The sequence below is a fragment of the Talpa occidentalis genome, unplaced genomic scaffold (genome assembly GCF_014898055.3).
Source record: "Talpa occidentalis isolate TD23 unplaced genomic scaffold, MPIMG_talOcc4v2.1 talOcc4.10, whole genome shotgun sequence".
In the NCBI taxonomy this organism is placed as follows: Eukaryota; Metazoa; Chordata; class Mammalia; order Eulipotyphla; family Talpidae; genus Talpa; species Talpa occidentalis.
In genome coordinates, this window is record NW_023600993.1 from 90,960,167 (window position 1) to 90,987,146 (window position 26,980).

Below are 26,980 nucleotides of genomic sequence, written 5' to 3' on the forward strand. Positions count from 1 at the left end.
CCCCAGCACCGCGTCCATTGGGCGGCGCCGCCATCACTCTGCCCTCAGCCACCCCGCCTTCTCCACCGCCGCCGGGCTCGCTCCCCTCCCCCGCCGCCCTCCGCCCGCCCGCCCGCCACGGAAGCCTCTCATTGGATAGAGGCGCGGTCGATCTGCCGAGAGTCAGGAAGCCTATTGGACGCGCGGCCGTGGTCCGCCCCCTGCCTGTCTGGATTGGCTCGCTGCGCGTTGGCGCAACGGAAGAGGCGGCCGGGCGAGGGTGCGCCTCTGCTCCGGCTGGGCTGCCGCGGCGGAGGCGACGAGGGGTCCGGCGCTGGGGGCCTGGCTCGGACGGCAGCGGCGGCGGCTGCGGATGGGATCGGGCCGGCTCGGCGAGCCCATGGAGCGCCACGGCAGGGCCGCGGCCGCCACAGCCGCCTCGTCGGCCCAGGAGCCGGCGCCCGGGGGGCCCGATGGGCGGCGGCGGGCGCCGCAGCGGCGCCGGGCGAGCAGCGCGTCGGCGCCCGCCGCGGGGGCTTCGGCGGCGGGGGAGGGCGTGAGGCGGGACCGGCCGGGCTCCTACGGCGGCGCCACCCCGGCCTCCCGCCAGCGCGTCGAGAGCCTCAGGAAGAAGCGGCCGCGTAAGTGCCCGGGGGGCGCCCCGCTCGCCCTGCCCCCTTTCCGGCCCGGCCGCCGTTTTTCCCGCGCGCCCGCCGGGGACGCGGCCCGCGCTCGGGGCTCGGGTCGGGGCGTGGGCGAGCTCCGGGCCCGAGGCCGCGGGTCTTCGGACGCGGCGGCTGCGGGGATCGGCCCCCGCCGGGGCGCACCCGCGGCGCCCGGCCGTCTGCTCGGCCGGATTGCGGAGCCGAGGGCGCTTCCTCCCTCTCCGGAGCTGCTCGGGCTTTCTCTGCCTGCAGGTCACATGATTGTATCCCCTGGAAGGCTGCTCTTGACTCACTTCCACCGCCTCTCCCCTCCCCCCAAATCCTTTGACTCCCAAATGTCTGTCTCCCTTGGGTTTTCAGGGAGCTGCTCTCCAAGACGCTAAATCCTTTTAATAGGGCGTTGGGCTTTACTGGAAGATGGGTAACTGCCCCCTGAATTGCTGCAGGCCCAGAGCTGGATTCCATGTTGTGTGCACCAAGCCTGGCTTTCTTCCCGTGGTAATTCGGGTCACCTCTCACTCACCTGCTCCCTCTCTGTCCTCCCGGCCACCCCCCCAATTTGCTGATTTAGGTCTTTTCTTTTGAGGCAAAACATTTTCCTGAGTCTTGCCTTGGGAGTTGCACACGGTCTTCCAGAATCGGTTTCTCCATTTTTGTCAGGTTTCTTTTTCTGCATTGTGAGCTCGTCCAGTTATTTTCTCCGCTTTACACGGCTTCAGTTTGGAGCCTGTCTCGCAGCCATTGCTCCTGCTGAAAGTATCCTGTCTTGATACTCTGGTGGGAGCTTCAAATACAGTGACATTTTACATATGGTTACTCCTACCTCCCCCCACCACCCCTTATTGCCAGATTCCTATTTCAGGAACTCGGCTTGCCTTAGATGCAGATTTTGAGAGGGAGGGAAAGTGGTAGGATGAGCCCTTACTGGAGTCTTGTACCCTAGCCCAACTACACGCTACCCTGCTGCTTTACTCTTGTTTTCTGTGGTCTGGATGATTAAATATTAAATGTCGCCCTATTTTATTACAAAAGTTTGGGAGTTTTAAATTCTTGTCTTTTCTTCTTGAACAATTTGGAGAACGTTATCCACTTTCAACATGTGCCATTTTTAGAGCCTGTTGCCTGGTTTGTGTTTTAAGTGCAGCAAAACATTAGTTCCTTCGTGATTCTTGTATATAGTCATTGGAAACGGATGTAAATTCCAGAGATTCTGCCAAGAAGAATTAAAGCCATATCCCCGATATTTGTGGCCATTGGACCCAACGATTCAAAATACTACTGTGTTTAGGGGCTTGCGGGGTCAGGCACTGTTTTTAAACTTTTTAGATTTATTTATGCATACAAGAGTTGGGGTGGGTGGGTGAGAGGATTCACCAGAGACAGTGGGGAGCAGAACAGGCGAATCTACTAAATACACTGCTGAGGGGAGACAGGAGAGGTCTGCTATGCCAGGTGGGTCAGCTTCCTAGGTAGGGATCGAACTCATGCTGCAGTGACTGCAGGTAGCTTCATAGGTTGCATCTTAACCCCTTGTGCCACCAGAGAGGCCCCAGAATCTGCATTTTAAACATTCAGATATTAGGTGACTTAAAAGATACTCTGAAAATGGGCCTCCCCTGGTGGCGCAGCGGTTGAGTGCTGGGCTGCGAAGCTGCAGGCAGCATCTGCATGGCCGGTTTGTTTCATGGCCACAGGCGAGGGTCCCACACACACACAAAAAGATACTCTGAAAAACACTGGTTTCGATTGTATTGGAAAGGTATATAAAGTAGTTCTGAAACTTATTTAAAGGAACTAAGATGATGACATGATCTCTCAATAATGAGACCTGCTGAAGAAATAAGCAGGGTATTGTCTTTTCGTCCTCTCTCTTCCATCTGCTCTTTCTGAACTGTGAGGAGTGGACCTGTGAGATGGAGAGGCTGTGTTTACTGTGGAGCCCTCAGGAATATACTTTGGTTTCCTTTGAGAGAAATTCAATAAAGATTAAATGTTTGTATTTCTAGTTCGGAGAGTCGGGTATGGGGTAGTGCCACCTTACTTTCTTGACATCAGAAAATCTACTTCACACTACACAGTAAAGGTAGGAAACTGTCTTTTGAAACTAGTGGAGCTGTCCACCCTGATTATAGTCCGGTTCAGCTTCACCTGTTCCCTAGTGCTCTGTGATCCCCAAACCTGTCTCCATCTCAGACTTAAGGCAGCACAGTTACTACGGATGAGGCTACCTAGGCATGTTCTTCCAAAGCTGTAGATTAAGTGGTGTATCTCTCACAGGACAGAGAAATAGCAAGTAATGATGGAAACAAAGATGCTAATGATGGCAACATAGTTCTTACTTGCCAGACATTTTATGCACATCTCATTTAACTCAGATATGCAAAGAGGTAGATTTTTTTTTATCCGTGGTTTTAAGATGAGGAAACATTTCAGTAATAGTTGTGTTTTGAGTCTAGATGCCTAACTTCAAACCCAGCATTCTCGACTTCCCCATTTTCGAGTGGGGGACATCACATGCAGTGTAACTCAGAGCAGCGGTTCTCAGCTGGAATCACTTAAACGCTTTAAAAAAAAAACTCAGGTCTGCAAAAGTTCATCTTTTTGCAAAAAGTATGCATATCTTAATTTTAAAAATTTTATTGAGGCATAATTATATATAGTAAAATGAGAATTTTTGGAAAAAAATATATACTCTTGTAACTAGAGATCATTTTTTAATCACATGTTCAGGAGATGTGGGAACCCTGGGGCCAAAGTGCTCCTTGGTAGTATAAGGGGACATGCTGAATCTCTGAATGTGATGCCCAAGCTTGTAGCACATCAGGGTGACCTTTGCTGACTTTGGACTCATGCTTAAACTCCAGTAGTCCAGAAAATAAAATTATTTGTAGCTGACAATACTAACCTAGAAAATGGATGGCTTTTCTTTGGCTTTTGGGGGAGCATCCATGTTGGCAGAATGGAACCAGTACTGAGGCCCCATGAAACTGCCCTTTATGAGATGCAATGTTTCATCTTCAGTTGGGAAATTAGAAAGGGATGCCCATTGGGAACTCAGGAAAAAAGTTTGATTTCTGTTGCTTTGTGGCCCATTTTTGAGAGGCAGAAGATGATTATTTTTAACCTATTATCAACCTTAAATCTAAGTGAAATTAAAGATGGCCCCATATCTTGGCTTATTAACAAATATAAAGCATTAAGCAGGGTCTAAAAATAGTCCAGTTATGCAGCTGTATAAAACGGTACATTGTTATTTTAGGGGATGTACGCATGAATCATGCATTCAGATAATATTGTGATTGTTCAGTCTTGGCATCCCTGCTCTTTCTGGGAGGAATGAAAACAAGCTAGAAGAAATGTATGCTGCTAAGAATCTTTTGCTTTAACAGGTTAAAAGGAGAGAGACTGTAGGTTGTTCTAGAGGACCTGATCAGGCAGTGAAAAGAGGCTATTTAGACTCTTCATTTTAAAGAGTGATGATGATGTTCCTTGGATTTAAATTTATACACTGAGCATTTTCCAGATCATAGCTAAGGTATCTTTTTTTTTTTTAAAGATTTATTTATGCATACAAGAACTGGGGTACAGCCCAGAGGGGTGTGGGGGGGAAGTGTGAAAGGATTCACCAGAGGCACAGTGCGGAACAGAACAGGCAGATCTCCTGAAATACACTGCTGAGGGGAGCAGCGGGTGAGACTGGAGAGGTCTGTTGTGCCATGTGGGTAGCTCCCTGGCCAGGGATCAAACTTGTGCTGCAGTGGCTGCAGGCAGCTTCATAGGTCTTAACCTCTTGCACCACCAGGGAGGTCCCACAAGTTAAGGTATCTTTATTGTCAGACACTGTGGTTTCTCAGTTGATTGTCCGCGAGACTGACTAGGATGTAACACCACCCCTACTTTTCTAAAACATGGCTTTAAATTTGCTTTCTAAAAGTGAAAGCCATCTCTGTTTTTTAAGCAATCTGTTAGGTTTTGTGTTTATAAAATTCTCAAATATAGAATTAAATATACAGTCTTGTTTTATATATTTTAGAAGTATCTGGTTCCCAAGTTAAAACTATTTTGAGAAGAATTATTAAGGTGTATTTCTTAATGTGGGGCCAAGGATTGCTGCCTAGCCAGCCTAGGATTGGGTTTGCAGTATCTTATAACCACATGTGGTCTGGTAAAAGTGTAATTGAGAATGTTGAAAAAGTGAACACATTTCCATAAACCATATATTTCCTCTTGGAAGGCATTTTAGTTGTTGTGACCTATTTTGAGACAGACATTATGCTAAAGATGGTTTCACAGGGCCTCCCCTGGTGGCGCAGTGGTTGAGCGCTGGGTTGGGAGGCTGCCCGCAAGCCTCTGCAGCGCCAGCTCGATCCCCAACCACCGGCGAGGGTCCCACAAAAATAAACAAACAAACAAATAAATAAATAATAGTATTTAAAAAACAAAGATGGTTTCACATACATAACCTATGAGGGAGCGAGAGTTTAAATTATTTCTAGAAATATGTCCTAAATTGACTGACTGAATACCTTAGAGATCTTAGTATCAGGAAATATTAGAAGCTGCAAACATAGCGAAATATCTGTGAAGATGAATGGCAGGACTCATTCTTTAGAAGTGATAATAGGTGTCCTGTTGGTGTTATGAGGAAATATGACCGTATAGCAAGATTTCCTTTTTTTCATGACTTCCCCATCAGAAACATAGTATTTTGAGAAAGAATTGGAATGCTTATTTCAGTTTCATTATATTATAGTATAAAACATGGCTTAAAGTTTTATACTTGAGGACCTCCCCGGTGGCGCAGCGGTTGAGCGCTGGGTTGCGAAGCTGCCCACAGCCTCTACAGCGCCGGTTCGATCCCCGGCTGCTCCCCGGCCACCGGAGGAGGGTCCCACAAGGCTCGCAGACCCCTCCTGCCGCCCGCTGCTCCCCTCAGCAGTGTACTTCGGTCCTTCTGCCTGCTCTGCCCCTCGCTTTGGCTCTGGCTCTGGTGAATTCTCTCGCCCTCCCGCGCTTCTGACTGTACCCAGTGCTTGTATAAATAAATAAACAAACAAACCTTAAAAAAAAAAGTTTTATACTTGAGACTTTAACATTTAATGATGGGAATCTAAGCTCGTTTGGACAGACTGAACGTTTAGAAGTAACAGACAGTTTGAGACAGTTTCCTGTAACAGAGACAGAGACAGGCTGAGACAGTTTCCTCAGCCATTATCAGTGAGCATGGGTCTAATGGCCCCCACGCCTCTCAGTTCTGCACTGTACAGTCTAAGCAGGAACCCAGAAACCACTAAGACTCTAACACGGATATGAACTGAGCTATTCTCTTCAGACTCCTTATTTTTCCATGTATTTTAATATTTAAAGAGTGGGGATTTATTAAACCACTTTTAAATCTTTTTTTTTTTATTAACCCGAGAATGTTTTCTGTGCTCTTAGATTTATACAGACATCTCTTAAAAGCATTTAGGAAATTTGGATTTTGAGTTCCACTTCTGCCTTCTTTTGACTTTGACCTTGGCCTATTTTGCACATCAGTTTTGTATGTTCTGTAAAATGGTATGATTATAATACATGGTTACTTGTAAACATTAAATAAGCTTATGCACTGAAGTGCCTAATATAATGCTTGATTGTTAATGATTACTTAACATAATAGTCATCTATCAGAGTTTCAGTTTTTTAACCTAAGGAAATATGAGTTAATTTGCTTTAATGTCCAAAATTTCATAGTCCAATCTTCTTGACGTGATGTTTTGTTTTTGTTGATAGTGTGCTGTTGTATTTCTTTGCTCTCCACTGGCATCATCTTAAAAGATGGTTAAAGAATGGTGCTTGCTGTTATGAAAATAGGAATCGACTCTCCCTCCTTTAATCATAACTAGCACTGTTGCTTTCATAACAGTGAGGCAACTTTTTTGTAGGTGCTAGGGACAGCCAATTCATACTCAATCCAGGTTGGTTTCGACCTGTCACTGGAAATGGACTTTGTGTTGGTTTGAAGAAATCAGGATTCCCAGAGGCTCAGAGGTGCTGCTGGGGATTCAGCCACAGTATTCTCTTTTGAAATGCATGGACATCGGTAGATTAATTAAAATTGACATTTTAATTTTTCTGCCTGGAACAGGATGTCTTCCAATACACCATTTAATAATGATCCTACAAATTTAATTTCTGAACATTTTATGACTTGTTATACTGCTGTACACAACATTTTTCCATGTCATTTTGTTGGGTTTTGCTAATTTTGTAGGAAAAGCTGATTCTTCAACTACCTTTTTAAAATTTTTTATTCCTTCTGTTTATTTCTCAGTTTTTATTTTTTGTAATCCATTGAGCTCTTCATGGTTTTTCTCCTTTAATTTAATGTAAACAGGTTTCATTAATTGGAATTTTTAATGTGAAAACCACCTTACATTCCTGAGAAGAAACCCCGTTTACCTGCTGGTGTATTTATTATTCTTACTGCACAGCTGGATTCTGTTTAATAATTTAATGTTTTGCATACTTGGGTCCTCCCATACTTTGATATGAGGTTAAAGTGACTTGGAAATATTTCTAGATTTTTCTGTGTCCTAAAAGTTCTTCAAGGTTTGTCTGAAATCCACTAGAGCCTGGAGTTTTTTGTAGTTGTTTGGGTGGTATATCTTTAACCTTCTTACAATTTTTCAGTCCTTTTGGTTTGTTTTCTATCTCTTCTTGAGCCTCTTTTTTGTACTTTGTTGCTATTCCTTTGTATAGTGTACATTGTCAACTTATGATGCCATATACTATTGGTTTACTTACATAATACTTGGTTATGTACTCTTTCATCTTTGATTTTCATATCTTTAAAACACCTATTTTGGGATATACTTAGCAGAAATTTGTTTTAATGTCATTTTCAAAACTTGATTTTATTGCTTCAGCTCTACGTGGCTTTGTTCAGTGCTGCTTTTCTAATTTCATTTATATCTTGTTTTTAATCTTTTTTAAAAGATTTTTTATTTTATACAAGCACTGGGTACAGTCAGAAGTGCAGGAGGGTGAGAGAATTCACCAGAGCCAGAGTGGGGAGCAGAGCAGGCAGAAGGACCGAAGTACACTGCTGAGGGGAGTGGCAGGCGGCAGGAGAGGTCTGCGTGCCATGTGGGACCCTCCTCCGGTGGTGTTGCAGAGGCTGCGGGCAGCTTCGTAACCCAGCGCTCAACCGCTGCGCCACCGGGGAGGCCCTCTATGTTGTTGTTAATCTTTAATAACTTCTGTTAATTTTGGGTCTAATGTGTTCTAGCATTTCAAATTGTATGTGACATTCCCTTTTATTCATGCTTTCTTCATTTTGAATACATTTGGTAAACATTTAATTGCAGAAGTTTTCCCTTGTGTACCTCCTTGAGTATATCCTATTGGTTTTGATGCATAAAGTTTTCATTGTCATACATTTAAAATAAATTTTGTTTGAATTTCCTCTTTAACCTCAAATTTACAGATTTACAAATTCCCAGTTGGCTAGATTTATTTTTTAAAAAAGATTTATTTATACAAGCACAGGGTACAGTTAGAAGCGTGGGAGGGTGAGAGAATTCACCAGAGCCAGAGTGGGGAGCAGAACAGGCAGACCGATGAAGTACACTGCTGAGAGGAGCAGCGGGCGGCAGGAGAGGTCTGCGCACCATGTGGGACCCTCGCCCAGTGGCTGGGGATCGAACCGGCACTGCAGAGGCTGCGGGGCAGCTTCTCAGCCCAGCGCTCAACTGCTGCACCACCGGGGAGGCCCGGCTAGATTTATTTCTGTCTATTAGAGTATTTAAAATTTTGAGATAATAGGGGAATTGAATGTGGTTTTTCTTTGAAATTTCGCGATCTTTAAGTCAATGCAGTTAATTTTTAAGACTGCTTAATGGGTACTTGAAAGTATTTGGTTTTTGATGCAAACTTTTTGTGTTTAAGACAGCCACCTTACCTATGATAGACCTATATATTCCTTTTTGTGTGTGTGCACCTTTCTGAGCCCTGTGTTCCTCTCAAACTGATTTGAGGGTTTGTCAATTTCTTGTTTTTCGAGTTTTTTGAAGCATGTGTTAGTATCCTATCATACTGTGCACATGACATAATATCATTTTGTCCCGTTAATGTTTCATTTGTTTGAAATGTTTTATCTGCTTGTATTGTTTGCTTTCTGTTAATGTTGGCTTGATACAGTGGAGTAGAATTGTCCAGGCATTTATTTTGCTTCCCCAAATTCACCTGTATAAATCAGTTAAATAAATTGTGCCAGTGAGTCCACCCCCTGACTTGGTCTGTGAACATGGAATTGCAAGTGAGGGTAGGAATGAGTTGTGACATCTGATTTCTTTGGTAGATCACTATTTGCAGGACCCTCTCATAATGTGAGCATAATAGCGTCTGTTAGATGCAATGTTGGTCTTGAAACATAATGTTTGACTTCTTACTATACTGTAAGTCACCTGCTCTGTTGGTTTCCAACGATGTGCTTAAGATTTTGACGTGCTTCTGACTGCTGTTTTTTTTTCTTTTTTTAAAGATTTATTTATACAAGCACTGGGTACAGTCAGAAGCGCGGGAGGGTGAGAGAATTCACCAGAGCCAGAGCGGGGAGCAGAGCAGGCAGAAAGACCGAAGTACACTGCTGAGGGGAGCAGCGGGCGGCAGGAGAGGTCTGCGCGCCATGTGGGACCCTCCTCCGGTGGTCGGGGAGCAGCTGGGGATCGAACTAGTGCCACACAGGCTGCGGGTAGCTTCGCAACCCAGCCCTCAACCGCTGTGCCACGGGGAGGCCCTGTTTTTTTTTTTTTTTTTTATCTTAAAGCATCCAACTCTTGTGTTTTTTGCCATCTACCTTCAGTCTACATGTATTATCCTGTTTTATTTTTTTAAACATTTATGTATGCAAGAACTGGGGTACAGGCCAGAGGTGTGGGGGAGGGTCAGAGGATTCACCAGAGACAGTGAGGAACAGAACAGGCAGACTGACAAATACACTGCTGAGGGGAGCAGCAGTGAGTCAGGAGAGGTCTGCTGCGCCATATGGCCGGTGATTGAATTCGTGTTGCAGAGGCTGTGGATAGCTTCATAGATTGCATCGTAACTCCTTACGCCACCAGGGAGGCCTGTATTATCCTGTTTTAGATTTTTTTTTTTTAATGAAAGCATACAGTTGAATTTCCTCCAAGAGGAAAGACGTTTGAACTATTTGTGTTAATATGTTTGCAATGATTCCTGTCAATTTTTGTTTTGTGTTTTGTATTTCCCATACTTTTTTTCCTTCCTTGTGTTTGAACTGGTGTGTTTTTTTTTTTTTCCCCTTCGTTGTTTAAAGGTCACACGCTCTTCTTCTGGGGCTACCTATAAGCTTTTAAATCACTTCTCTATTATTTGGAATTAATCAGAATCTTTCTCTCTCCCCAACTAGATAGAACTGCTGCTTGTTTCACTTCCCTCTCCTCTCTCTTCCCTCTTTGAGTTCCTATGTTGAAATCATGTAAGTATTTTAGTTTCAGAGTGCTTTTCTAAAATTCAGCATGCATTGGTGCTTTTGCTTACTTCTTAAAGGTCATATCTTCGCTGATGCTTTTAAAATTAAATTATAAAGTGCATTTACTAATTATTTCAGAGAAAGTCTTTGAGTAGTAAACTGAGCTCTTTCATACATGAAAATTTCTTTTGCACTCCCACTTGAAAGTTGGTTTGACTGGCTATGAATTTTTAATTTTTTTTCCTTACAACTTTAGAAGCCAGTGCTCCATTGTCTTTAACATCAGTGTCACTGATGAAAAGTCTAAATTTACCTTTCTTTGTAGGAATTCACTTTTCCTTTGGTAATCTTTCTTTTTAAAGATTTATTAATTAATGCAAGCACTGGGTGCAGTCAGGAGCGCGGGAGGGTGAGAGAATTCACCAGCGCCGGAGCGGGGAGCAGAACAGGCAGACGGACCAAAGACACTGCTGAGGGGAGCAGCGGGCGAGGCAGGAGAGGTCTGCGCCATGTGGGACCCTCGCTGGCGGCTGATGGCTGATGATTGATGATTGAACAGGTGCTGCAGAGGCTCAACCGCTGCGCCACCAGGGGAGGCCCCATCTATAGATTCTTAAAGCCACAGTTGGCGATCATTTTTGTGTTTTTTTTTTCCCTCTGGTAGCTTACTCTGTTTTCGAGGATCAGATTTTATTTCTGAGAATCTTTATGGTTGAATCATTGAAAATATTCTGTTTGTTCCTGCAGTTCTTTCTTCAGATGTTTAACTTCTCATTTTCACAGTTTGTCTGTTTTGGTGATTCTAGCTTGTAAAGCAATTATCTCTGGTTTGAGGATTGTTGTTCCCTTTTCAGTGGATGTGGTTTGTGTTTACCAGTCTGTCAGGATGTATTGTGGGGCACAGGTGAGATATATGGTTAAGTGTGGGGTTCCCCATTGTTGGGTAATAGCAGCTACCCTGGTGCCATCCTCACTCTTGCATGCAGCTGCCTGTGCTCCGCGAACACTTATCCTGTGTAGGTTGGAGGTGGGCTGTGGCTCAGTGCAGGGAAGTGGCTGGCATATTGGGTTACACCAAATGCATTTCCCCAGCAGACACTGACTGCACCAGAGCCTGCTCTTGTTTCCCCATGGCACCTACCTCTGCCTACAGCTTGGATGGAGCACCTCTGTGTTCCCCCACCTTCATAGCTACCCCAGATTATTACAGCATTCTTTGGAGGGTTCTGGGCATTTATTGTCTCTTTCTACGTAATTCTGCTGATTCTGTCACCTCTTATTTCCTAGAATGACTTTAGAAAATGTCAACATATGATCTGCAGGCATTTCCAGGATTTACAGTGGGAAGGGAAGATACAAATGTCTCTGCAGTCTATCTTGATCTCCTGAAATCATTTTTTGGGAGAGATTTCTTGAACAGATACAAACTTTGAAATATCTATTTCATTATAGTCCTTTGAAAAACTTTGTTTTTAAGACATAAAGTTTTGAGAGAGAATTGACCACTGGAGTGTCTGTATTACATAGGGTTGGGAATTTCTTCTTTCCTTAGTTGGAGTACTAACTCAGAGCTCAGGAAATTATCAACGATTTTTCCTCTAAGCCAAGGGGAAGGGTGAAGATTTGCTTTCTTAATCTTTTCCCCCTCTCTCACATACCCCAGAATTGAGATTGCTGGGTAGTCATTGTTATTAAGTACTTTGTAGTAGAGGTCAGGTTGGGTTGGTTCAAAATTCTGATATTTTTCTCTTTGACTTTTCTAACATTTAAAAAAAAGTTGTGCTTCTAAATCAGATGGAATCATTATTTTCCCAAAAGGCTTTTTGTTTGTAATACTAGTCCTTGGAAACTCTAGGGTATGAAGTAAATTGCTAATCGAGTAAGTGTAAATTTAGTTTTCAGGGAAAAAGGCTGTTCTGACTTTTTTTTTTTCTTCCACATTTAGTATTTCCATGGTTTGGCTTGGATATTGGTGGAACCTTGGTCAAGCTGGTTTATTTTGAACCCAAAGACATCACTGCTGAAGAAGAAGAAGAAGAAGTAGAAAGTCTTAAAAGCATCCGAAAGTACCTGACCTCCAATGTGGCTTACGGGTCCACGGGTATTCGGGACGTGCACCTGGAGCTGAAGGACCTGACTCTGTGTGGACGCAAAGGCAATCTGCACTTTATACGCTTTCCCACTCATGACATGCCTGCTTTTATTCAGATGGGCAGAGATAAAAACTTCTCAAGTCTCCACACTGTCTTTTGTGCCACTGGAGGTGGAGCGTACAAATTTGAGCAGGATTTCCTCACAGTATGCATTTTTTAGCTTATATACAATTTATGATAATTTGTTAAAAATATTAAGTAGCAAGTGATGGAATCATTTCCATCTATAATGGAGCCTAAATTGTCTTGAGTCAGATTAAGATTAAATATAAATTAGTGATAGGCAGGGCCTGACATCTAGAGGTTGTTGTATATTTTACTTTTTGCTCAGTTCAGATGAGTTGATGAGAATTGGAACCACTGACCGTAGAGCATTTGGTTTTTCAGTATGAAAGAATAGTCTAAGCAGAAGGAACTGCCTACCTATCAGGGTGGACATCATTACATCTTGAGCAAAAGATACTGAAAAGCAAGGGGAACAATTAATGTCATTTCATGTAGTAATACTGTTGCCAGTTTCATCTACCACATCATTCCTCTTCGTCTCCTCAGTTTCATGCATAGTGTACTAATTAAGGAACTTGTGTCAAAGAAGTGGGTTTTGGGTCTTCGGACTAATGGAGATGACTGACAGCACAGCCCACAATGCCTCTGAGGTGTTCTGTGCTGCACATTTGTTAACAGGAATCCCTGCATCATGCCTGACGCTGAAGGGGAGTGCCAGGGGGCCCTTGATTTTGTTTTTTTTTTTTTTTTTTTTTTCAGTGAATATTGTCAGGCCTTGAGGCTAGGTCCTTTGAAGGTTATGTGTGGGGGTAGATGGGAGAATTCACAAGTGAATTGACTGAGGCAGATCATCAGGTGCGATTTAGATTTAAAATCTCTTCTGTGACCATTTCATAATGCCACCAAATGAGAATATTATTTCAAAGATTCTTCATTTTCCCTTGTTTGTCATTGTTGGGTTTGTGACTATGTCCTCATTCTTTGTCCTCCTTATATTGACCCATAGCTGATCATAATCCTAATACAGAATCAACTTGACTTTTTAAACAAGGTTTTATAGTTTGTTCTTAAACTTCTTTTGGTGGTTGGTTTTCAGTGGTTTCTACCTGTGAAAAAAGGGGAAGGGGGCAGGAGGAGAGAGAGTTCCCCTCCTTTGTGGAGCCTCACAGAGGTCTGGATCATAAATAACTAAGAGATAAAGGGGGAAAAAAAACCCTTTTTCCAGGACACTATAGAAGTTTCCTTTGGAACATATCTGGACTCCATTCAGACTGTTTCCACAGGCTTAGTGCTGTGCAGTAATGCTAGGAGAGGGTGCACTGTGGATTCTGAACCTTAGGGATTGGTGCTTAGACTGCTGTGCCTTTTCATTTGTATGCTGCAGCATTAGCCTTGAAAGTTGCTTGAGAATGAAATGCCTATCAAATGCTTGTTTGTGCATTAGGAGAGACTAATATTTAATCAACCACAGTGCAATATTTTTTTAAATACTTAGTTTACTCTCTTTAAATGTTGTTTGCTAGGTATCAAAGTAATTGGGCTGGGGTTCATTAAGAGTAGTAGCACAACAGAGGAGACACTTCAGGATAACATGAATTATGGGAAGGATAAAAGATACTGGTTTGACATACAGTGGCGGAAAAAAGCTTTGATTCCAATAGCTGCTGGTGTCGCTATTGAAATGAAAATATTGGCACTTGAGATTTCAAGGTTCAGGAAGTTGGTATTATTGGCCTTGGGTCATGAACAGATGAAATAAGGATAGTGATAAATACTTCAAGGGTTTGGGTTTGGTAAGAAGACTTAATATTCTTAATTGGGGTTATTTAAAGATTGAATGAAGTTACCTATTGACTTATGTCTTCATGGCAGATCAGAATAAACAGTGTAAATATAATCAAATAAGAATTTAGTTAGTGGGGGAGAACTTGTCTGGACTAAACTTGGTTGAAAAGTGGAAAAGTTGCTTTGAGGCATCTTTACATTTTCCACGTATATTGAATATACTTGTAAACAATCAAGTGGTTTAAAAGTTCCTAGAGTAAAATGTGGAAGTTTCTTTATGCCATCTCTAAAGTTACCATTGTTAATGAAATATTTATCTTTTGTGTAACTGTGATAACAGACATGTGCATATAAATTTGGTTTTAAAAATAGGCAATTTGAGTATATATATATTTAGTAGTTGAACCAAGCAAGGCTTTATTACAGAGACTCATGCATGAGGGAGCCAGTTTAGGGAATGAGAATATAACCTGACTCCAATTTGAAAATTTTATAAAGTGTTTCTCAACTTTTTATTAACACTTTCTTAGATCTCTTCCTGATGTAATTCTTAATTGAATGATGATCCTCTTCATTTTTAATTGCAATACAGTGTTTCAGAATATGAATAATTTAGTAATTTCTTTTTTAAATGTAATTAAGTTTGATAACAGTGTTTTGAATTTTGGTACTGCTAAAATCTCTCCCTCCACCAGAGGCTGTGACCAGTTTAGAGAGAAATCTTACCTTCTAATCAGACATTTTCAGACCTTTGGCTTCAGGTTACTAAAGAGTAAAGCGTGACTTACTTTGATGCTGCTCCATGGCCTTGAGGTGGTCTTTGGAAAAAAGCAGGTGTCAAGAGTCCTTGCAGCTCTGTCTTGTGTCGCCAAGTGCTTGAGTCACTTGGAACTCTGAAGTCTGTTTTTCTGCTGATAAGGCTGTGATCTCACCTGCGCTCCTGCCTTATGATCTCTGCAAAGAGACATCTTGTTCTTTGCTTGAGTTTTTGGCACATTTCTTCAGCTGCTGCAGTGGTTTGTAGTTTTTCAAAGCAAGAGTCTGTCTTATCACTTTGTCCCTATGTTGTCTCCAGATCTGTTCTGGAAAGCATGTGCAGATAATACATGTTTGTGTGCACTTCTATGGTTTTTTTATGAAGAGAGAATGCCTTATTAAATGTAATTTTTGTATCTGTTTCGCTGGTTAAAAAGTCTGAATACTTTTTTATTTCATTACAGATAGGTGATCTTCAGCTTTGTAAACTTGATGAACTAGATTGCTTAATAAAAGGAATTTTGTACATTGACTCAGTTGGATTCAATGGACGGTCGCAGTGCTATTACTTTGAAAACCCTGCTGATTCTGAGAAATGTCAGAAGTTACCATTTGACTTGAAAAATCCATACCCTCTACTTCTGGTGAACATTGGCTCTGGGGTTAGCATCTTAGCAGTATATTCCAAAGATAATTACAAGCGAGTCACGGGTACCAGGTAGGTCTTTTAATAAAGGTCATTATTCATTCTTGATATAATGGGTTAAAGCTGAGTTTTTAAACTGTTGCCTGTAAGTATGCCTTTGAGAACCTGTTACATGAAAGATGAACGTTTTTCTGGGATTATACAGACAAATAATTGTTTCTCATTGAAAATTTCTGATTTCATGACCAACTTTAATCTTAGTTGCTCGAGATATCATTACCATACTTTCAAAAATATCTGATCAGTGGACTCATTGAACTCATCGTCCCTTACCTTAGGTAATGTATTTTGTGCATATGCCATAAAGCAAATCATCGTTACTAGGTAGCATCTAATAAGGCGAGGGAAGATACCAACTTTCAGACAGGCATAGATATGCATGTACACACAGCCCTGAGGATGTTGTAAGATCCAGAAGTCGAGGTACTGAGTAGTGGAAAAATGATTGGGGGAGGGTACTCAGAAAAGGGAGGATTCGGTGGCAGATGAAAATGTTTGGTTTAAGGATAAGAGATCACCTGAGGAAAATCAAGATGCTGGGGAGGGCTGAGTTAAAAAAAAGTTTAATAGGTGTGAGTTAATGAAAGGAGTAATTTTTGGGGGGAGAAAACATTCGCGGAGGAGTTTGCGTGGGGCTGGGAGCTGATGAGCCTGGGTGACAAGGTGCTTGCATGAGGATTACTTGGAGCATATATGTGGAAAGAGAAAGGCAGGAGCTGTTTCCATGAATATGTATTTTCAAAATGTATGTTTAGCACCTAATTTTTTTTCCCACGGACTTTCCCATGGTGGCACTGCATGATTGGATTGGGGCAGTGGGGTGATGCAGTAACACTGTTTCGGTTTCTTAAATATTACCCTCCTAGACTTTTTAAAAATGTTGTAATACTTTTGTTGTTTGTTTTTAATCAGTCTTGGAGGAGGAACTTTTTTTGGTCTCTGCTGTCTTCTTACTGGCTGTACCACTTTTGAAGAAGCTCTTGAAATGGCATCTCGTGGAGATAGCACTAAAGTGGACAAACTAGTGCGAGACATTTATGGAGGGGACTATGAGCGGTTTGGATTGCCCGGCTGGGCTGTGGCTTCCAGGTAAGGAGATAAGTGCATTCTAAGAAATAAGACTAATAGGGGCTTCCCTGGTGACCTAGGGGTGAAGTCTCAGCACTATCACCACTAGAGCCTGAGTTGCATCCCTAGCCAGGGAGCTGACCCACATGGTGCAGCAGACCTCGCCTGTCTCACCCACTGCTCCCCTCAGCAGTGTATTTCAGTCAGTCTGCCTGTTCTCTCTATTCTCTCTGCACCTTTGGTCTACACCCCAGTTTCTTCTGTGCATAAATAAATCTTAAAAAATGTATAAGACTAATATATTTAAATTTGAGTATGTTTCATTCCTTTTAAATAGCTTTACACACTATAAAGTCACCTGTTTTAAAGTGTACGATTTAATGGTTTCTAGCTTATGTATAGAATTGTGCACTCATTACTGTAATCCAATTTCAGAGCATTTTCATCATCCAGTAAAAAATTTTATCTGTTAGCTGTTACTCCCCATTCCCTCACCCATAGTTCCTGGGAAGTGGTAATATATTTTCTGCCTTATAGATTTGAAGTATTCTGGATACTTCATAGAAATGATATACAACAGGTGACTTTTATGACAGACTTCTTTCACTTAGCATATTTTCAAGGCTCATCCATGTTGTATCATATATCAGTATATTGTTTTTTATTGAATACTGTTTGATTGTATGGGTATACAGTATTGTATTTATCCATTTATCAGTTGGTAAACATTTGGGTTGTTTAAACTTTTTGATTGTTACAAATAATGCTGTTAACATGACTCTTCATGTGAGCATATCTGTAATTCTCTTGGAGATATATATACCCAGAGAGGAATTGTTGAATTATGTGGTAATTCTGTTTAATCTTTTGAGAAACTGCCAGACTTTTCTTAAAGGACTGTACCATTTTACAACGCCCCCCTGCCCCCAGCAGTGTATAACTCTTTAAATTTCTTTACGTCTTTGCCTATACTTGTTATTCTCTCTTTTGGTTGTGACTGCCTTAATAGGTGTAAAGTGACTGTTCTGGATTTGACTTGCATTTCCTATAACTAATGACATTGGGCATCTTTTCATATACATATTGACTGTCTTTGGAAAAATGCTTAAGTCTATTGCTCATTCTTTAGTTGAATTACTTGTCTTGTTATTGTAAGAATTCTTACATGTTCTCTATGTAAGTCCCCTTATCAGTTACATAATTTGCAAACATTTTCTCTCTATTGTCTTTGCACTTCCTTTGAAGCTTAAAAGTTTTGAATTTTGATGAAGTCCGTCTTACCTAATCTTTAATCATTTGTGCTTTTGGGGTCATTCGTGTATCAGAAATCCTTGCCTGTGGGCCTTCCTGGTGGTGCAGAGGTTAAGTCTCAGCACTATCAAGCTGTCAACAGCCACTGCAGCATGAGTTCGAGAATTTTGATCCCCGCTAAGGCGCTAACCCACATGGCACAATGGACATCTCCTGTCTTGCCTGCTGGTCCCCTAAGCAGTGTATTTCAGTAGATCCACCTGTTCTCCCCGTCCTGTCTCTGGTGAATCCTCTCACCTCCTGTATCTCTGGCCTACACCCTAGTTCTTGTGTGCATAAATAAATAAATCTTTAAAAAAACCAAAAACTTGTCTAAGTTCACGAAGATTTATTTCTGTATTTTAAGAATTTTATGATTTTAGCCTTTACATTCAGGCCTTTGATCCATTTGTACATGGATATACAGTTGTCCTAGCACCATTTGTTGAATAGCTCCCCCTCCTCCCCCACTTAAATTCCCCCACTTAAATTTCACTTGGTTGAAAATCAATTAACCATAAGTATATGGTCTTATTTTGGCTCTTATCCCTGTGCCAGTGCTGCACTGCCTTCATTACTGTTGTTTGTACTAAGTTTTGAAATTGGAAAGTTGACTCATCCAACTTGTTCTTTTGCAAGATTGTTTTGGCTAGCCTGGGTCCCCTGATTTTTCCATATGAACTTTAGAAGTAACTTGTCAATGTGTAGGGTCAGGACAGGGCACAATGCAGGTTTTCTGATCCAGCAGACCGGGTAAAGAAGGAGGCCTTAGTGGCTTTTGCAAGCTTTTATTGGGATTTACTAGGCACATGGCAGGCAAGGGTGTTGGGGGGTCGGGAGGCTGGCAGTCCTCCCAGCCCCCAGCAAATCCTCACTCTATCTGGGCTCTCTGGCGTTCTCTCTGCTTCTCTCCCTCTCCTCTCGGCTTCTGTTTGTTCTTGGCTTCTGCTGGCGTGCCCGTGATGCCACCCTTATAAACGCAGTCTCTCAGCCCAGGTGTACCCACTTCAGGCGCCCGCCGTCAGGCATGCATTCAGGACCACAGGGTTCCCTCATCCATACTAATGGTGGGAGGGCAGAAAAGCCTGATACTTTTTCCTTACCCTACACAATGTATGCAAAAACAAGGCAGATGGGACTTGGATAGGAATTGTGATGCGTCTGTAGATCACTTTGGGGAGTATTGTCATCTTACCATGTAGTTCTCTGAATCAAGAGGATGGGATGTCTTTCCATTTTTTTAGATTTTTGCCTGCTTGCTTCATTATTTTAGTTTCCAGTGTACAAGTGTTACTTTTTTCTTAGATATTCCTAAGCATTTATTCTTTTAATACTATTGTAAGTGGAGTTGTTGTCTTAATTTCATTTTCATATTGCTTAGGAACAGTTTTTGTGTGTGTGTTTCCAAATGGTTTTTAATACTAGAAAAGGCAGTCATGCATGCTTTGCTGATTTTAGGCACTCTGTAAATGCTGTAGATTTCATTTTCTATGTTTGCAGCACTTGCTTATTGATAATTACTTCCTTTTCTGTCTGGTTGGGTTTGTGTTCTGGTCAGTTAGTGAAGTAGTTTAAGTACTTTATCTACAAGGCAAATCTGAAGCTCGTAAGTAGTTTACTGTGGCACTCAGCAGTCTGTCCTTCGTTTGCTCTGAAAAAACAATCTGAATGTGACTATTCAGCTGAGTGTAGCAGCTGTGCAGTTGGGCATAAATTGCTAATAGAGGTGTCTTCTGGAACTCCCTGGTTGCAGTAGGAGCAGTGGTGCCTTTCAGTGGATCTCATGAGATCCTAACAATGTGCAAATAACTGATGTCAAAGCTAGATTTCATTAGAAACCACAGGGAAAGCCTTTTTTTTTTTTTTTCATTCAGAGTGCTTGAGGGCTCTACTTGAAGCAGTATTCCCTTTGAGCAGATGCTCCATTTTGTAATTGAAAGTTTGAAAATTTGAACAATGTTGGTCTAAAATAATCACTTGTCATAGTAAAATAGCATTTATATTCTTGTGGTCTGTGTTGCCTTTGGTCTAGCAATGGATTTTTTTTTCCCCATCACAGCTTTGGAAACATGATGAGCAAGGAGAAGCGAGAGGCGGTCAGCAAAGAGGACCTCGCCAGAGCGACTTTAATCACCATCACCAACAACATCGGCTCTATAGCAAGAATGTGTGCCCTTAATGAAGTAAGGGAACATGGATTTCTGTAGATGCTCTGAGAAAAATACAGAATGTACTTAGTGGGCCCCAACTTGTGTACCTCTGTCTTCTACAGAGTTCTACATTTTGTTCCTAAATGTAGTAGTATGGGGTGGAGTTTGATTAGTACAGTTAAAACTCTTCACATGTAGAGTCATCCTGATTTCTTTTTTTCTCTATTAGAGATAAATACTATCTAGAAGTAGAGGTAAAAGTAGAGAAAGGTAGCAAGGTAACTCTTCCAGATGATGGTGCTGTTGGGTGGTGGTGATGGATCATGTTGCTGAATCTAGACTCCAGGCTCATGGTTGAACTATAAGGCCTCTGGGCAGGAATCCAGAGGAAGTCACTGACGCTGGGAGAAGACTGAGTGGGCCGAGGAATGCCCACCCGCTCCCCCTCCACTGCAGCAGAGCTGTCTTTGTGCTTTCAGCTTCTTTACAGTGCTGCCTTGTAGCATTCAGGTCAAGCAGCATTGTACAGGGCTATGAAAGAACCAAGAGTGGCCTTCCCCTGGGCATCCCGATGGTGCAGCTTTATGGCTTGTCCCTATTTGTACATTTTTGTTAAACTATTTTAAATAGATATGTTCCTTAAGGAATTTTAAAAGGTGCAATAGGTTTTGTCTCATTTTTAATTAAAAATATACTGTATCAGTCAAGTAATTAAAAAAATGACTTATGTATCTGAACACTACTTTTCGTTGCATATTCCCTCTTATGTGTTTTAAGATAGTTTGTGTACATATCCTTTTATATTTTTTATTTAAATATAAGTTTTATGGCTATATAATTGATCAAGTTCTTTTTATATCAGAAGTCATTTACATAGAACTGGGCGGGTATTTGGTCACTTGCCCTTGACAGCTCTACAGTCAAGCATATGTGAGCGTGAATATTCCTTGGTGGAATTCTATTCTTGATAAGAGCTTTGAGGATTGCGTCTCTCTTCTCGGGAACATGATCATGCATATGGATCTTGATATGTATTGTCAAGATGTTTTGCCCAAGCGCTGTACCAGTTTAGATCCTTAGCAATGAATGAATGAATGAATGAATGAGTGGATGTTTTACCGTAACTTGACTAACACTGGGGGAGGAATTTCAGTTGTTTTGCTAACTTTCAATAGATCTAAATTTTCTTTGATCACTTGTGTGTGAGGTTGAGGTTTTTTTCTTACATTTTTTGTGTAATTTGCTTATTTATGACACTTCTATTGAATTTATATTTTTCTTATCTCAAACTTTTAATAGTAGTGATTTGTCATATTTAATACAGATGTTTTTCCTAGTCTTTTTTTCCTCAAATGACATTTTCTGGTTTGGTCCAATGTTGGTGGGGGGTCAGATTTAAGTAACTTTGGACCAAGTAAATGAATGTAAATGCTTTTTTTTTCATCAGCAGCCAAGTTGCTGCTAAAAAACTGCAAATGGTGCTCTGTTTTGGGTAGCTTTTATGAACAGAAATTAAGATGAAAACTAACTGCCTGTTTTTGATGTGCTCAGAACATTAACCAGGTGGTATTTGTTGGAAATTTCTTGAGAATTAATACGATCGCCATGCGGCTTTTGGCGTATGCTTTGGATTATTGGTCCAAGGGGCAGTTGAAAGCACTTTTTTCGGAACATGAGGTAAGCGGCCTTAATTCCTGTGCTGTGTTACACACGTGAGGGGCACGTGGCTCACACTGCTTTGAAACTTGAGGTGAAGTGGGCTGTAGTTCTTCTGTGTTTTTTGTAATTACAGGATGAGGGGTTGAACATTCTAAAGCTCTTTCTTAACCTGATTGAATGCAGGGTAGATTTTTGGTTAATTCTGAGTTTAAACAATTCTAAAGAAAAAAAAATTTGAGGAAGAACACTCTCCTATATTTCTGATACAGGTTCTTTTCTGAACCATACTTTATATTTTTCCCATTGTGCACTTTGTAAATGTGTTTACTGTGAGTTCTGCTTTTTTCTTTTTCCCTTTTTTTTGGTCAGTTTTTATGTGCTGTCATTTCATAAGCCATTTTAAGGTGTTCTAAAAAGAAATAGATAAGTAAAAGATCAGATCACACTATCATAAGAACTCACTATATAGACGGACCAGAAATAACAAAATGGGGAAGAATCATTAATTGCTCAGCCTGATACCCTGTTTTGGAAGGCGCCTTTTAATTTTTCTTGTTGGGTTAAATAGAACCAGAACAATGGAAGTGGGGGAACGCTTCTCTCTCCTTGGTTCTTGAGCAGTTGAACTATTTCACATGTTACTGGATTTTAGATAGTGTTGAACATTTGTTTAGAATAGTGTGTGCACAATTATGTTAACAGTATTTTATGAATTGACAGAATCAAAACAGGATTTGAAATTAGAAAGAGATCCTTTGTCTTCAATAATTGCTTTAAGTTTTTCCTTTTAATTTGCTCTTAAATTCATAGTTAAAACCCAAAGTGCAAGATCAGGCATTTAAAAATCTTAAGGTTTAAGTGATCTAACTTTCCTTTTAATGTTATTATGTTAGCAGATTGGTAGCAAATTATCTTTCAAGTTTTTTATGCCTTTTATGTACATCTTTTGTGACTTGACCTGTTTTGGCTTGCTTTATCTATTAAATATAAAGAAACCCCATTTAATGTTATATTTTAGTTGAATTTCCTGCTGCCAAATGTCTATCTCTTAATGAACCTTGACCTAGGCAGAGTGTGGAGGTTAATTTTCTTAGGTTACTTTTTTTAAAGTGTCATATAATATGAACCTAATGATTATTATATGAACCCTTTATGAAATTTTGTTTTTACATTTCCCCCCATTTTATTGGGACATAGATTACTGTGTTTAAGATCTACGTCATGGTTTGCTTTACATCTTGTGAAATGACCACAGTAGGTTCAGCTTACATCCATCTTCTCGTAGATTACAAACAAAAAGAAAAGAAAGGAGACAAACCCTGGAGGCACAGAGATTAAGTCTGAGCACTGTCAAGCTATCCCCAGCCACTGTAGCATGAGTTCGATCCCCGGCCAGGGAGCTACCCACATGACGCAGCAGATTTCTCTCCCGCTGGTCCCCTCAGCAGTGTATTTCAGTCAGTCTGCCTGTTGTGCTCTCCACTCTCAATGGTGAATCCACTCACCCCTCATACCTCTGGCCTATACCCTAGTTCTTCTGTGCATAAGTAAAAAAAAAAATTAAAAGGGGGAAAAAAACCACTATTTTCTTGTGATGAGAACTCTTAGGATTTACTCTAACAGCTTTTCTGTGGGGCATATGGCTGTGTCCACTGTGGTGGCCACGCTGTGCCATACGCCCTGCACTGGCCCGCGTTCCTGAGCACCTTTCCATAGCTCCCTATCAGCGCTTTGCCGTCCTTTCTGCCCTCAGGCTTCACTTCTCTCTGGTGAGCAGCGCTGGCCCTGTCTTGTGTTTCCATCTGCATTCAGACCTGTGACTCTGTTGCTTCTGTCCTTGTGGAACTTTGTCATGCTCTCTTGAGTCTTGACATGTTCTGCTCTCACACTGAGGTTGTAACTACTGTTGTGAAAGTTTTGTATAGATTCTTATTAAGCCTTTATTTTTTTATCCTTTACTGTTCTCATACTGCTTGTACCAATGTACCAACCTCTCTCTTACTTGTATAGGTTCTGGGTCTTCAGTGAAACTCAAGATAGTGGTTAACTTTCTCTTTTGTCGTGTAAAATAAAACATACAGAAAGCTACATAAAGCACAATGTGTAGCTTATTGTAATGAATGCCCTTGAGTCTGTCCTCTGGTTGTAATTGGGGAGTCCTGAGCATTGCTCAGTTGTGTTGCTTCTACAGTTTCTGGCCCCCATCATATTTGATGCACATGGCTGCCTTCTTAAAAACAAAACAAATGGGGGGCCTCCTTGGTGGCGCAGGGGCTAAGTCTGAGTGCTTTCAAGCTATCGCCAGCCACTCCGGCCAGGGAGCTACCCACATGGCACAGCAGACTCTTCTGGAGTCTTCCCCCGCTGCTCCCCTCAGCAGTGTATTTCAGTAGATCCACCTGTTCTGCTCCCACTCTGTCTCTGGTGAATCCTCCCATCCCTCTTTACCTCTGGCCTAGACCCCAGTTCTTGCTTGCATAAATCAAAATAAATCTTTAAAAAACAACAACAGCCAAATAGCGTGGCAGGGCAGGTGTCAGCCTTCCTGCTGTGTGGTCACGTTTCCTGAAGTAGCCGTTCTCAGAAAATAGGCTGCACCTGAGTTAGGACTATTGCAGAGACTTTCAGTACATTCTGCTGAGGCTTGGCAAGCAAGTCTTTGTGGATCTTCCCACATTCCTTTTCTGTCGTCTCTCTCCCTTAAAGCATCTTATTCCCTGTTCTCATCTTTTGGAGACTGGTTGAATTCTGTGTCACTGGAGGTCCTCTGACTCCTGCACACTTGCTGAGAGAGTGGGTGTCGTTTCACTTTCCTTCATAGTCAATCCCTTCAGATTTTTTTTGTTACTGGCTTACCATGTCTTGGTTCTTGGTTGTAGTTGACTCGGCTGCTTGCTCCCGGGCCGGGCTCGGTACTTGTCCGTTAGCCGCAGCTTTGTCTCCTGCCTCTGCTCTCCACTCCTCTGCCGCCTGCCGCTCCCAGTGCAGCCCACCTGCTGCTCTGCTCCACCTCCAGACATCCCAGTGGTTGGCTGCGCGGGCGGCTTGGCTGCCTGGGCACCTCGGCTTTGCCCCTTCTGTGTGAAAAGCCTCCTTGCTCTCTGCATCTCGTACTTCTGGGATAGCATCACCCTTGAGAGGGACCTGCATGTGGCCCCCCCTTTCCTTCCGAATCCATCCCACCCGCTTCTCACTCCCTTACAGCCTATATAGCCAGTCAGGCCCTCGTTCTGTGATCTGCCCGCTGCTGCTGCTACTCACTGCCCTTCTGTCCCATCTCCCTTTCGTTCTTAGTTGTGTGGAAACGCTCCAGGCATTCTAGTTCTCCCTTCCTGACTGGACAGCCCAGGTACCAGCCCTTCCCGGGGGAGTTGAGCTGCTGGCCTCACGCTCCTGAGGCCCTGCGGGTGCTGGCTGACGTGCAGTGTCCGGTGCAGCCGGCCCTCCTCCCCAGCCTGGGCTCCTCAGAGCTGCTCTGCTCTCACGCTGGCCTTGGGCGCCGCGAAATGGGTGCTCAGGGAGCGGGTGTGAGGAGGGAAGGGCAGCACTGGGTTAACGCCAGTCATCTCACTTGTGATGATTCAAGTCAGTCCAAGGAAAACTGCTCTTATTTTTGGTGTGTTTTTTTTTTTTTTTTTCCAGGGTTATTTTGGAGCCGTTGGAGCACTCCTTGAACTGTTGAAGATGCCCTGATCTTTACCTGGGGAGGGGTTCTTGGAATCTTCCACCCTGGGATCTCTGGACTTTTGTTTTTTAAGAGACTTGCTCACTTTTATGATTGTGTACTACCTGAATCAAAGCAAGAAAGGACAAGTGTATTTTTCTAAGTCATCAAGATCACTCCTTAAAAATTCAGTCTAAAGTAGTAACCATAAGGAAAGACACGTGTGTCTAAAGAAGTGGACATGTCCATGGCAGCGACGAGTTGCTGTTTAAGTTGCTGTTCAGTGTAGCCTTGTTAAACATGCTGCGTGTTCCTGAAATTCAGCTCTACTGGGGCCACTTCAGGGGAGAACTGTTCTGTGTTCGGCTGACTGGTTTTGTGTCCTGTTTGAATTTGCTGAATGTAAAGCAAGCTGCTGTGTGATACAATCACAATGTTGTCACCGGCCGTGGAGATCATCCGAGCGTTAGCTCTGGTGCGCATGGTCCCTTTGTGTGAACAAATTGAAGAACATGTTGTATTTCAAGGTTCTGCACATTTAATTGGGCAAGTTAGGTGTGTACCTAGAGCTTGGAAAAGCAATTTTTGGAAGGGCATTTTGGGTTTCTTTACACTGCAAGACCTGGGAAGGACTGTTCATAAAGATAGGACTTCCCTGGCCAGTTTCCTCCAGTTGGGGGGCCATTCTTGATCTGAGGGAAGTGGATCCTCCAGTAGAAAAAGCACAGCATGGAAGACTAAACTCAGACACAAGGGGCGCTGGAATCCGCATCTCCTGAGACCTGGGGAGAATCTGGTTATTCTTTCAGGCTTGTGGAAATGGAAGGGGAAGAGGGTGGGGGGCGACACTGGCTTCTCCCTCCTCCAGCAACTTTCCCCCTTGAGCAAACTGCCTGGCACGGTGCTGCCATGGAACTGAATCAGGTTCAGAAGACTGCTTGAGAAGGGCAGGATTTGAGGTGTAGTCTTTTTTTTTTTAATTGACCTTATATCTTTATTTTTTTTTAAAGATTTATTTATACAAGCACTGGGTACAGTCAGAAGCGCGGGAGGGTGAGAGAATTCACCAGAGCCAGAGCGGGGAGCAGAGCAGGCAGAAGGACCGAAGGACACTGCTGAGGGGAGCAGCGGGCGGCAGGAGAGGTCTGCGCGCCATGTGGGACCCTCACAGGTGGTCGGGGAGCAGCCGGGGATCGAACTGGCGCCGCAGAGGCTGCGGGCAGCTTCGCAGCCCAGCGCTCAACCACGGCGCCACCAGGGGAGGCCCTTGAGGTGTCGTCTTGTTAAAGGTTGGCTTGGAGTCCTTTTGTGCGGAGTAATTTAAAACTCGCCCTTGGCGCTAGAGCAGGCTCTGTATATTGTTGGGTGCCTGGCACCTGTTGACCTCGATGAAGGGTCTGTACAACGCAGGAAGCCCCAAGACACTGGCCACCTCCCCTCCTCTTCGGGCGAGGGAGCAGGGACTGGGCACAGCGGGAAGGAAGGTTGCTAAGGCACAGAGGACTGGCACAGGGGGGCGGGGCTTGGGCCGGGCGCGCCGCTCCCAGATCATCCCGATTCCTTGGCGCTCCCGGTGTCGGCCGCGTGGGGGCAGCATAGACCACAGCCCTCGGCCTGGTCCGCC

The 26,980-nt window shown here is 42.8% G+C and overlaps 1 protein-coding gene across 4 annotated transcripts; it reads left to right on the forward strand.

Annotated features, from left to right (window-relative positions):
- Positions 1–9: 9 nt before the first annotated feature.
- Positions 10–26,400, forward strand: PANK2 (pantothenate kinase 2). 4 transcript variants are annotated; one of them, XM_037498510.2, is made up of 7 exons: positions 10–620; positions 12,065–12,417; positions 15,284–15,537; positions 16,438–16,614; positions 19,943–20,066; positions 21,585–21,710; positions 25,335–26,400. In XM_037498510.2, the coding sequence occupies exons 1-7, from the start codon at positions 353–355 to the stop codon at positions 25,383–25,385; spliced, it is 1,353 nt and encodes a 450-aa protein (XP_037354407.1). In that variant the 5' UTR covers positions 10–352; the 3' UTR covers positions 25,386–26,400. The 4 variants fall into 4 exon arrangements, with proteins under 4 accessions (XP_037354407.1, XP_037354416.1, XP_054553548.1 ...); XM_037498519.2 differs by lacking the exon at positions 10–620 and adding an exon at positions 9,483–10,125; XM_054697573.1 differs by lacking the exon at positions 10–620 and adding an exon at positions 10,722–11,135.
- The last annotated feature ends 580 nt before the right edge of the window (positions 26,401–26,980 follow it).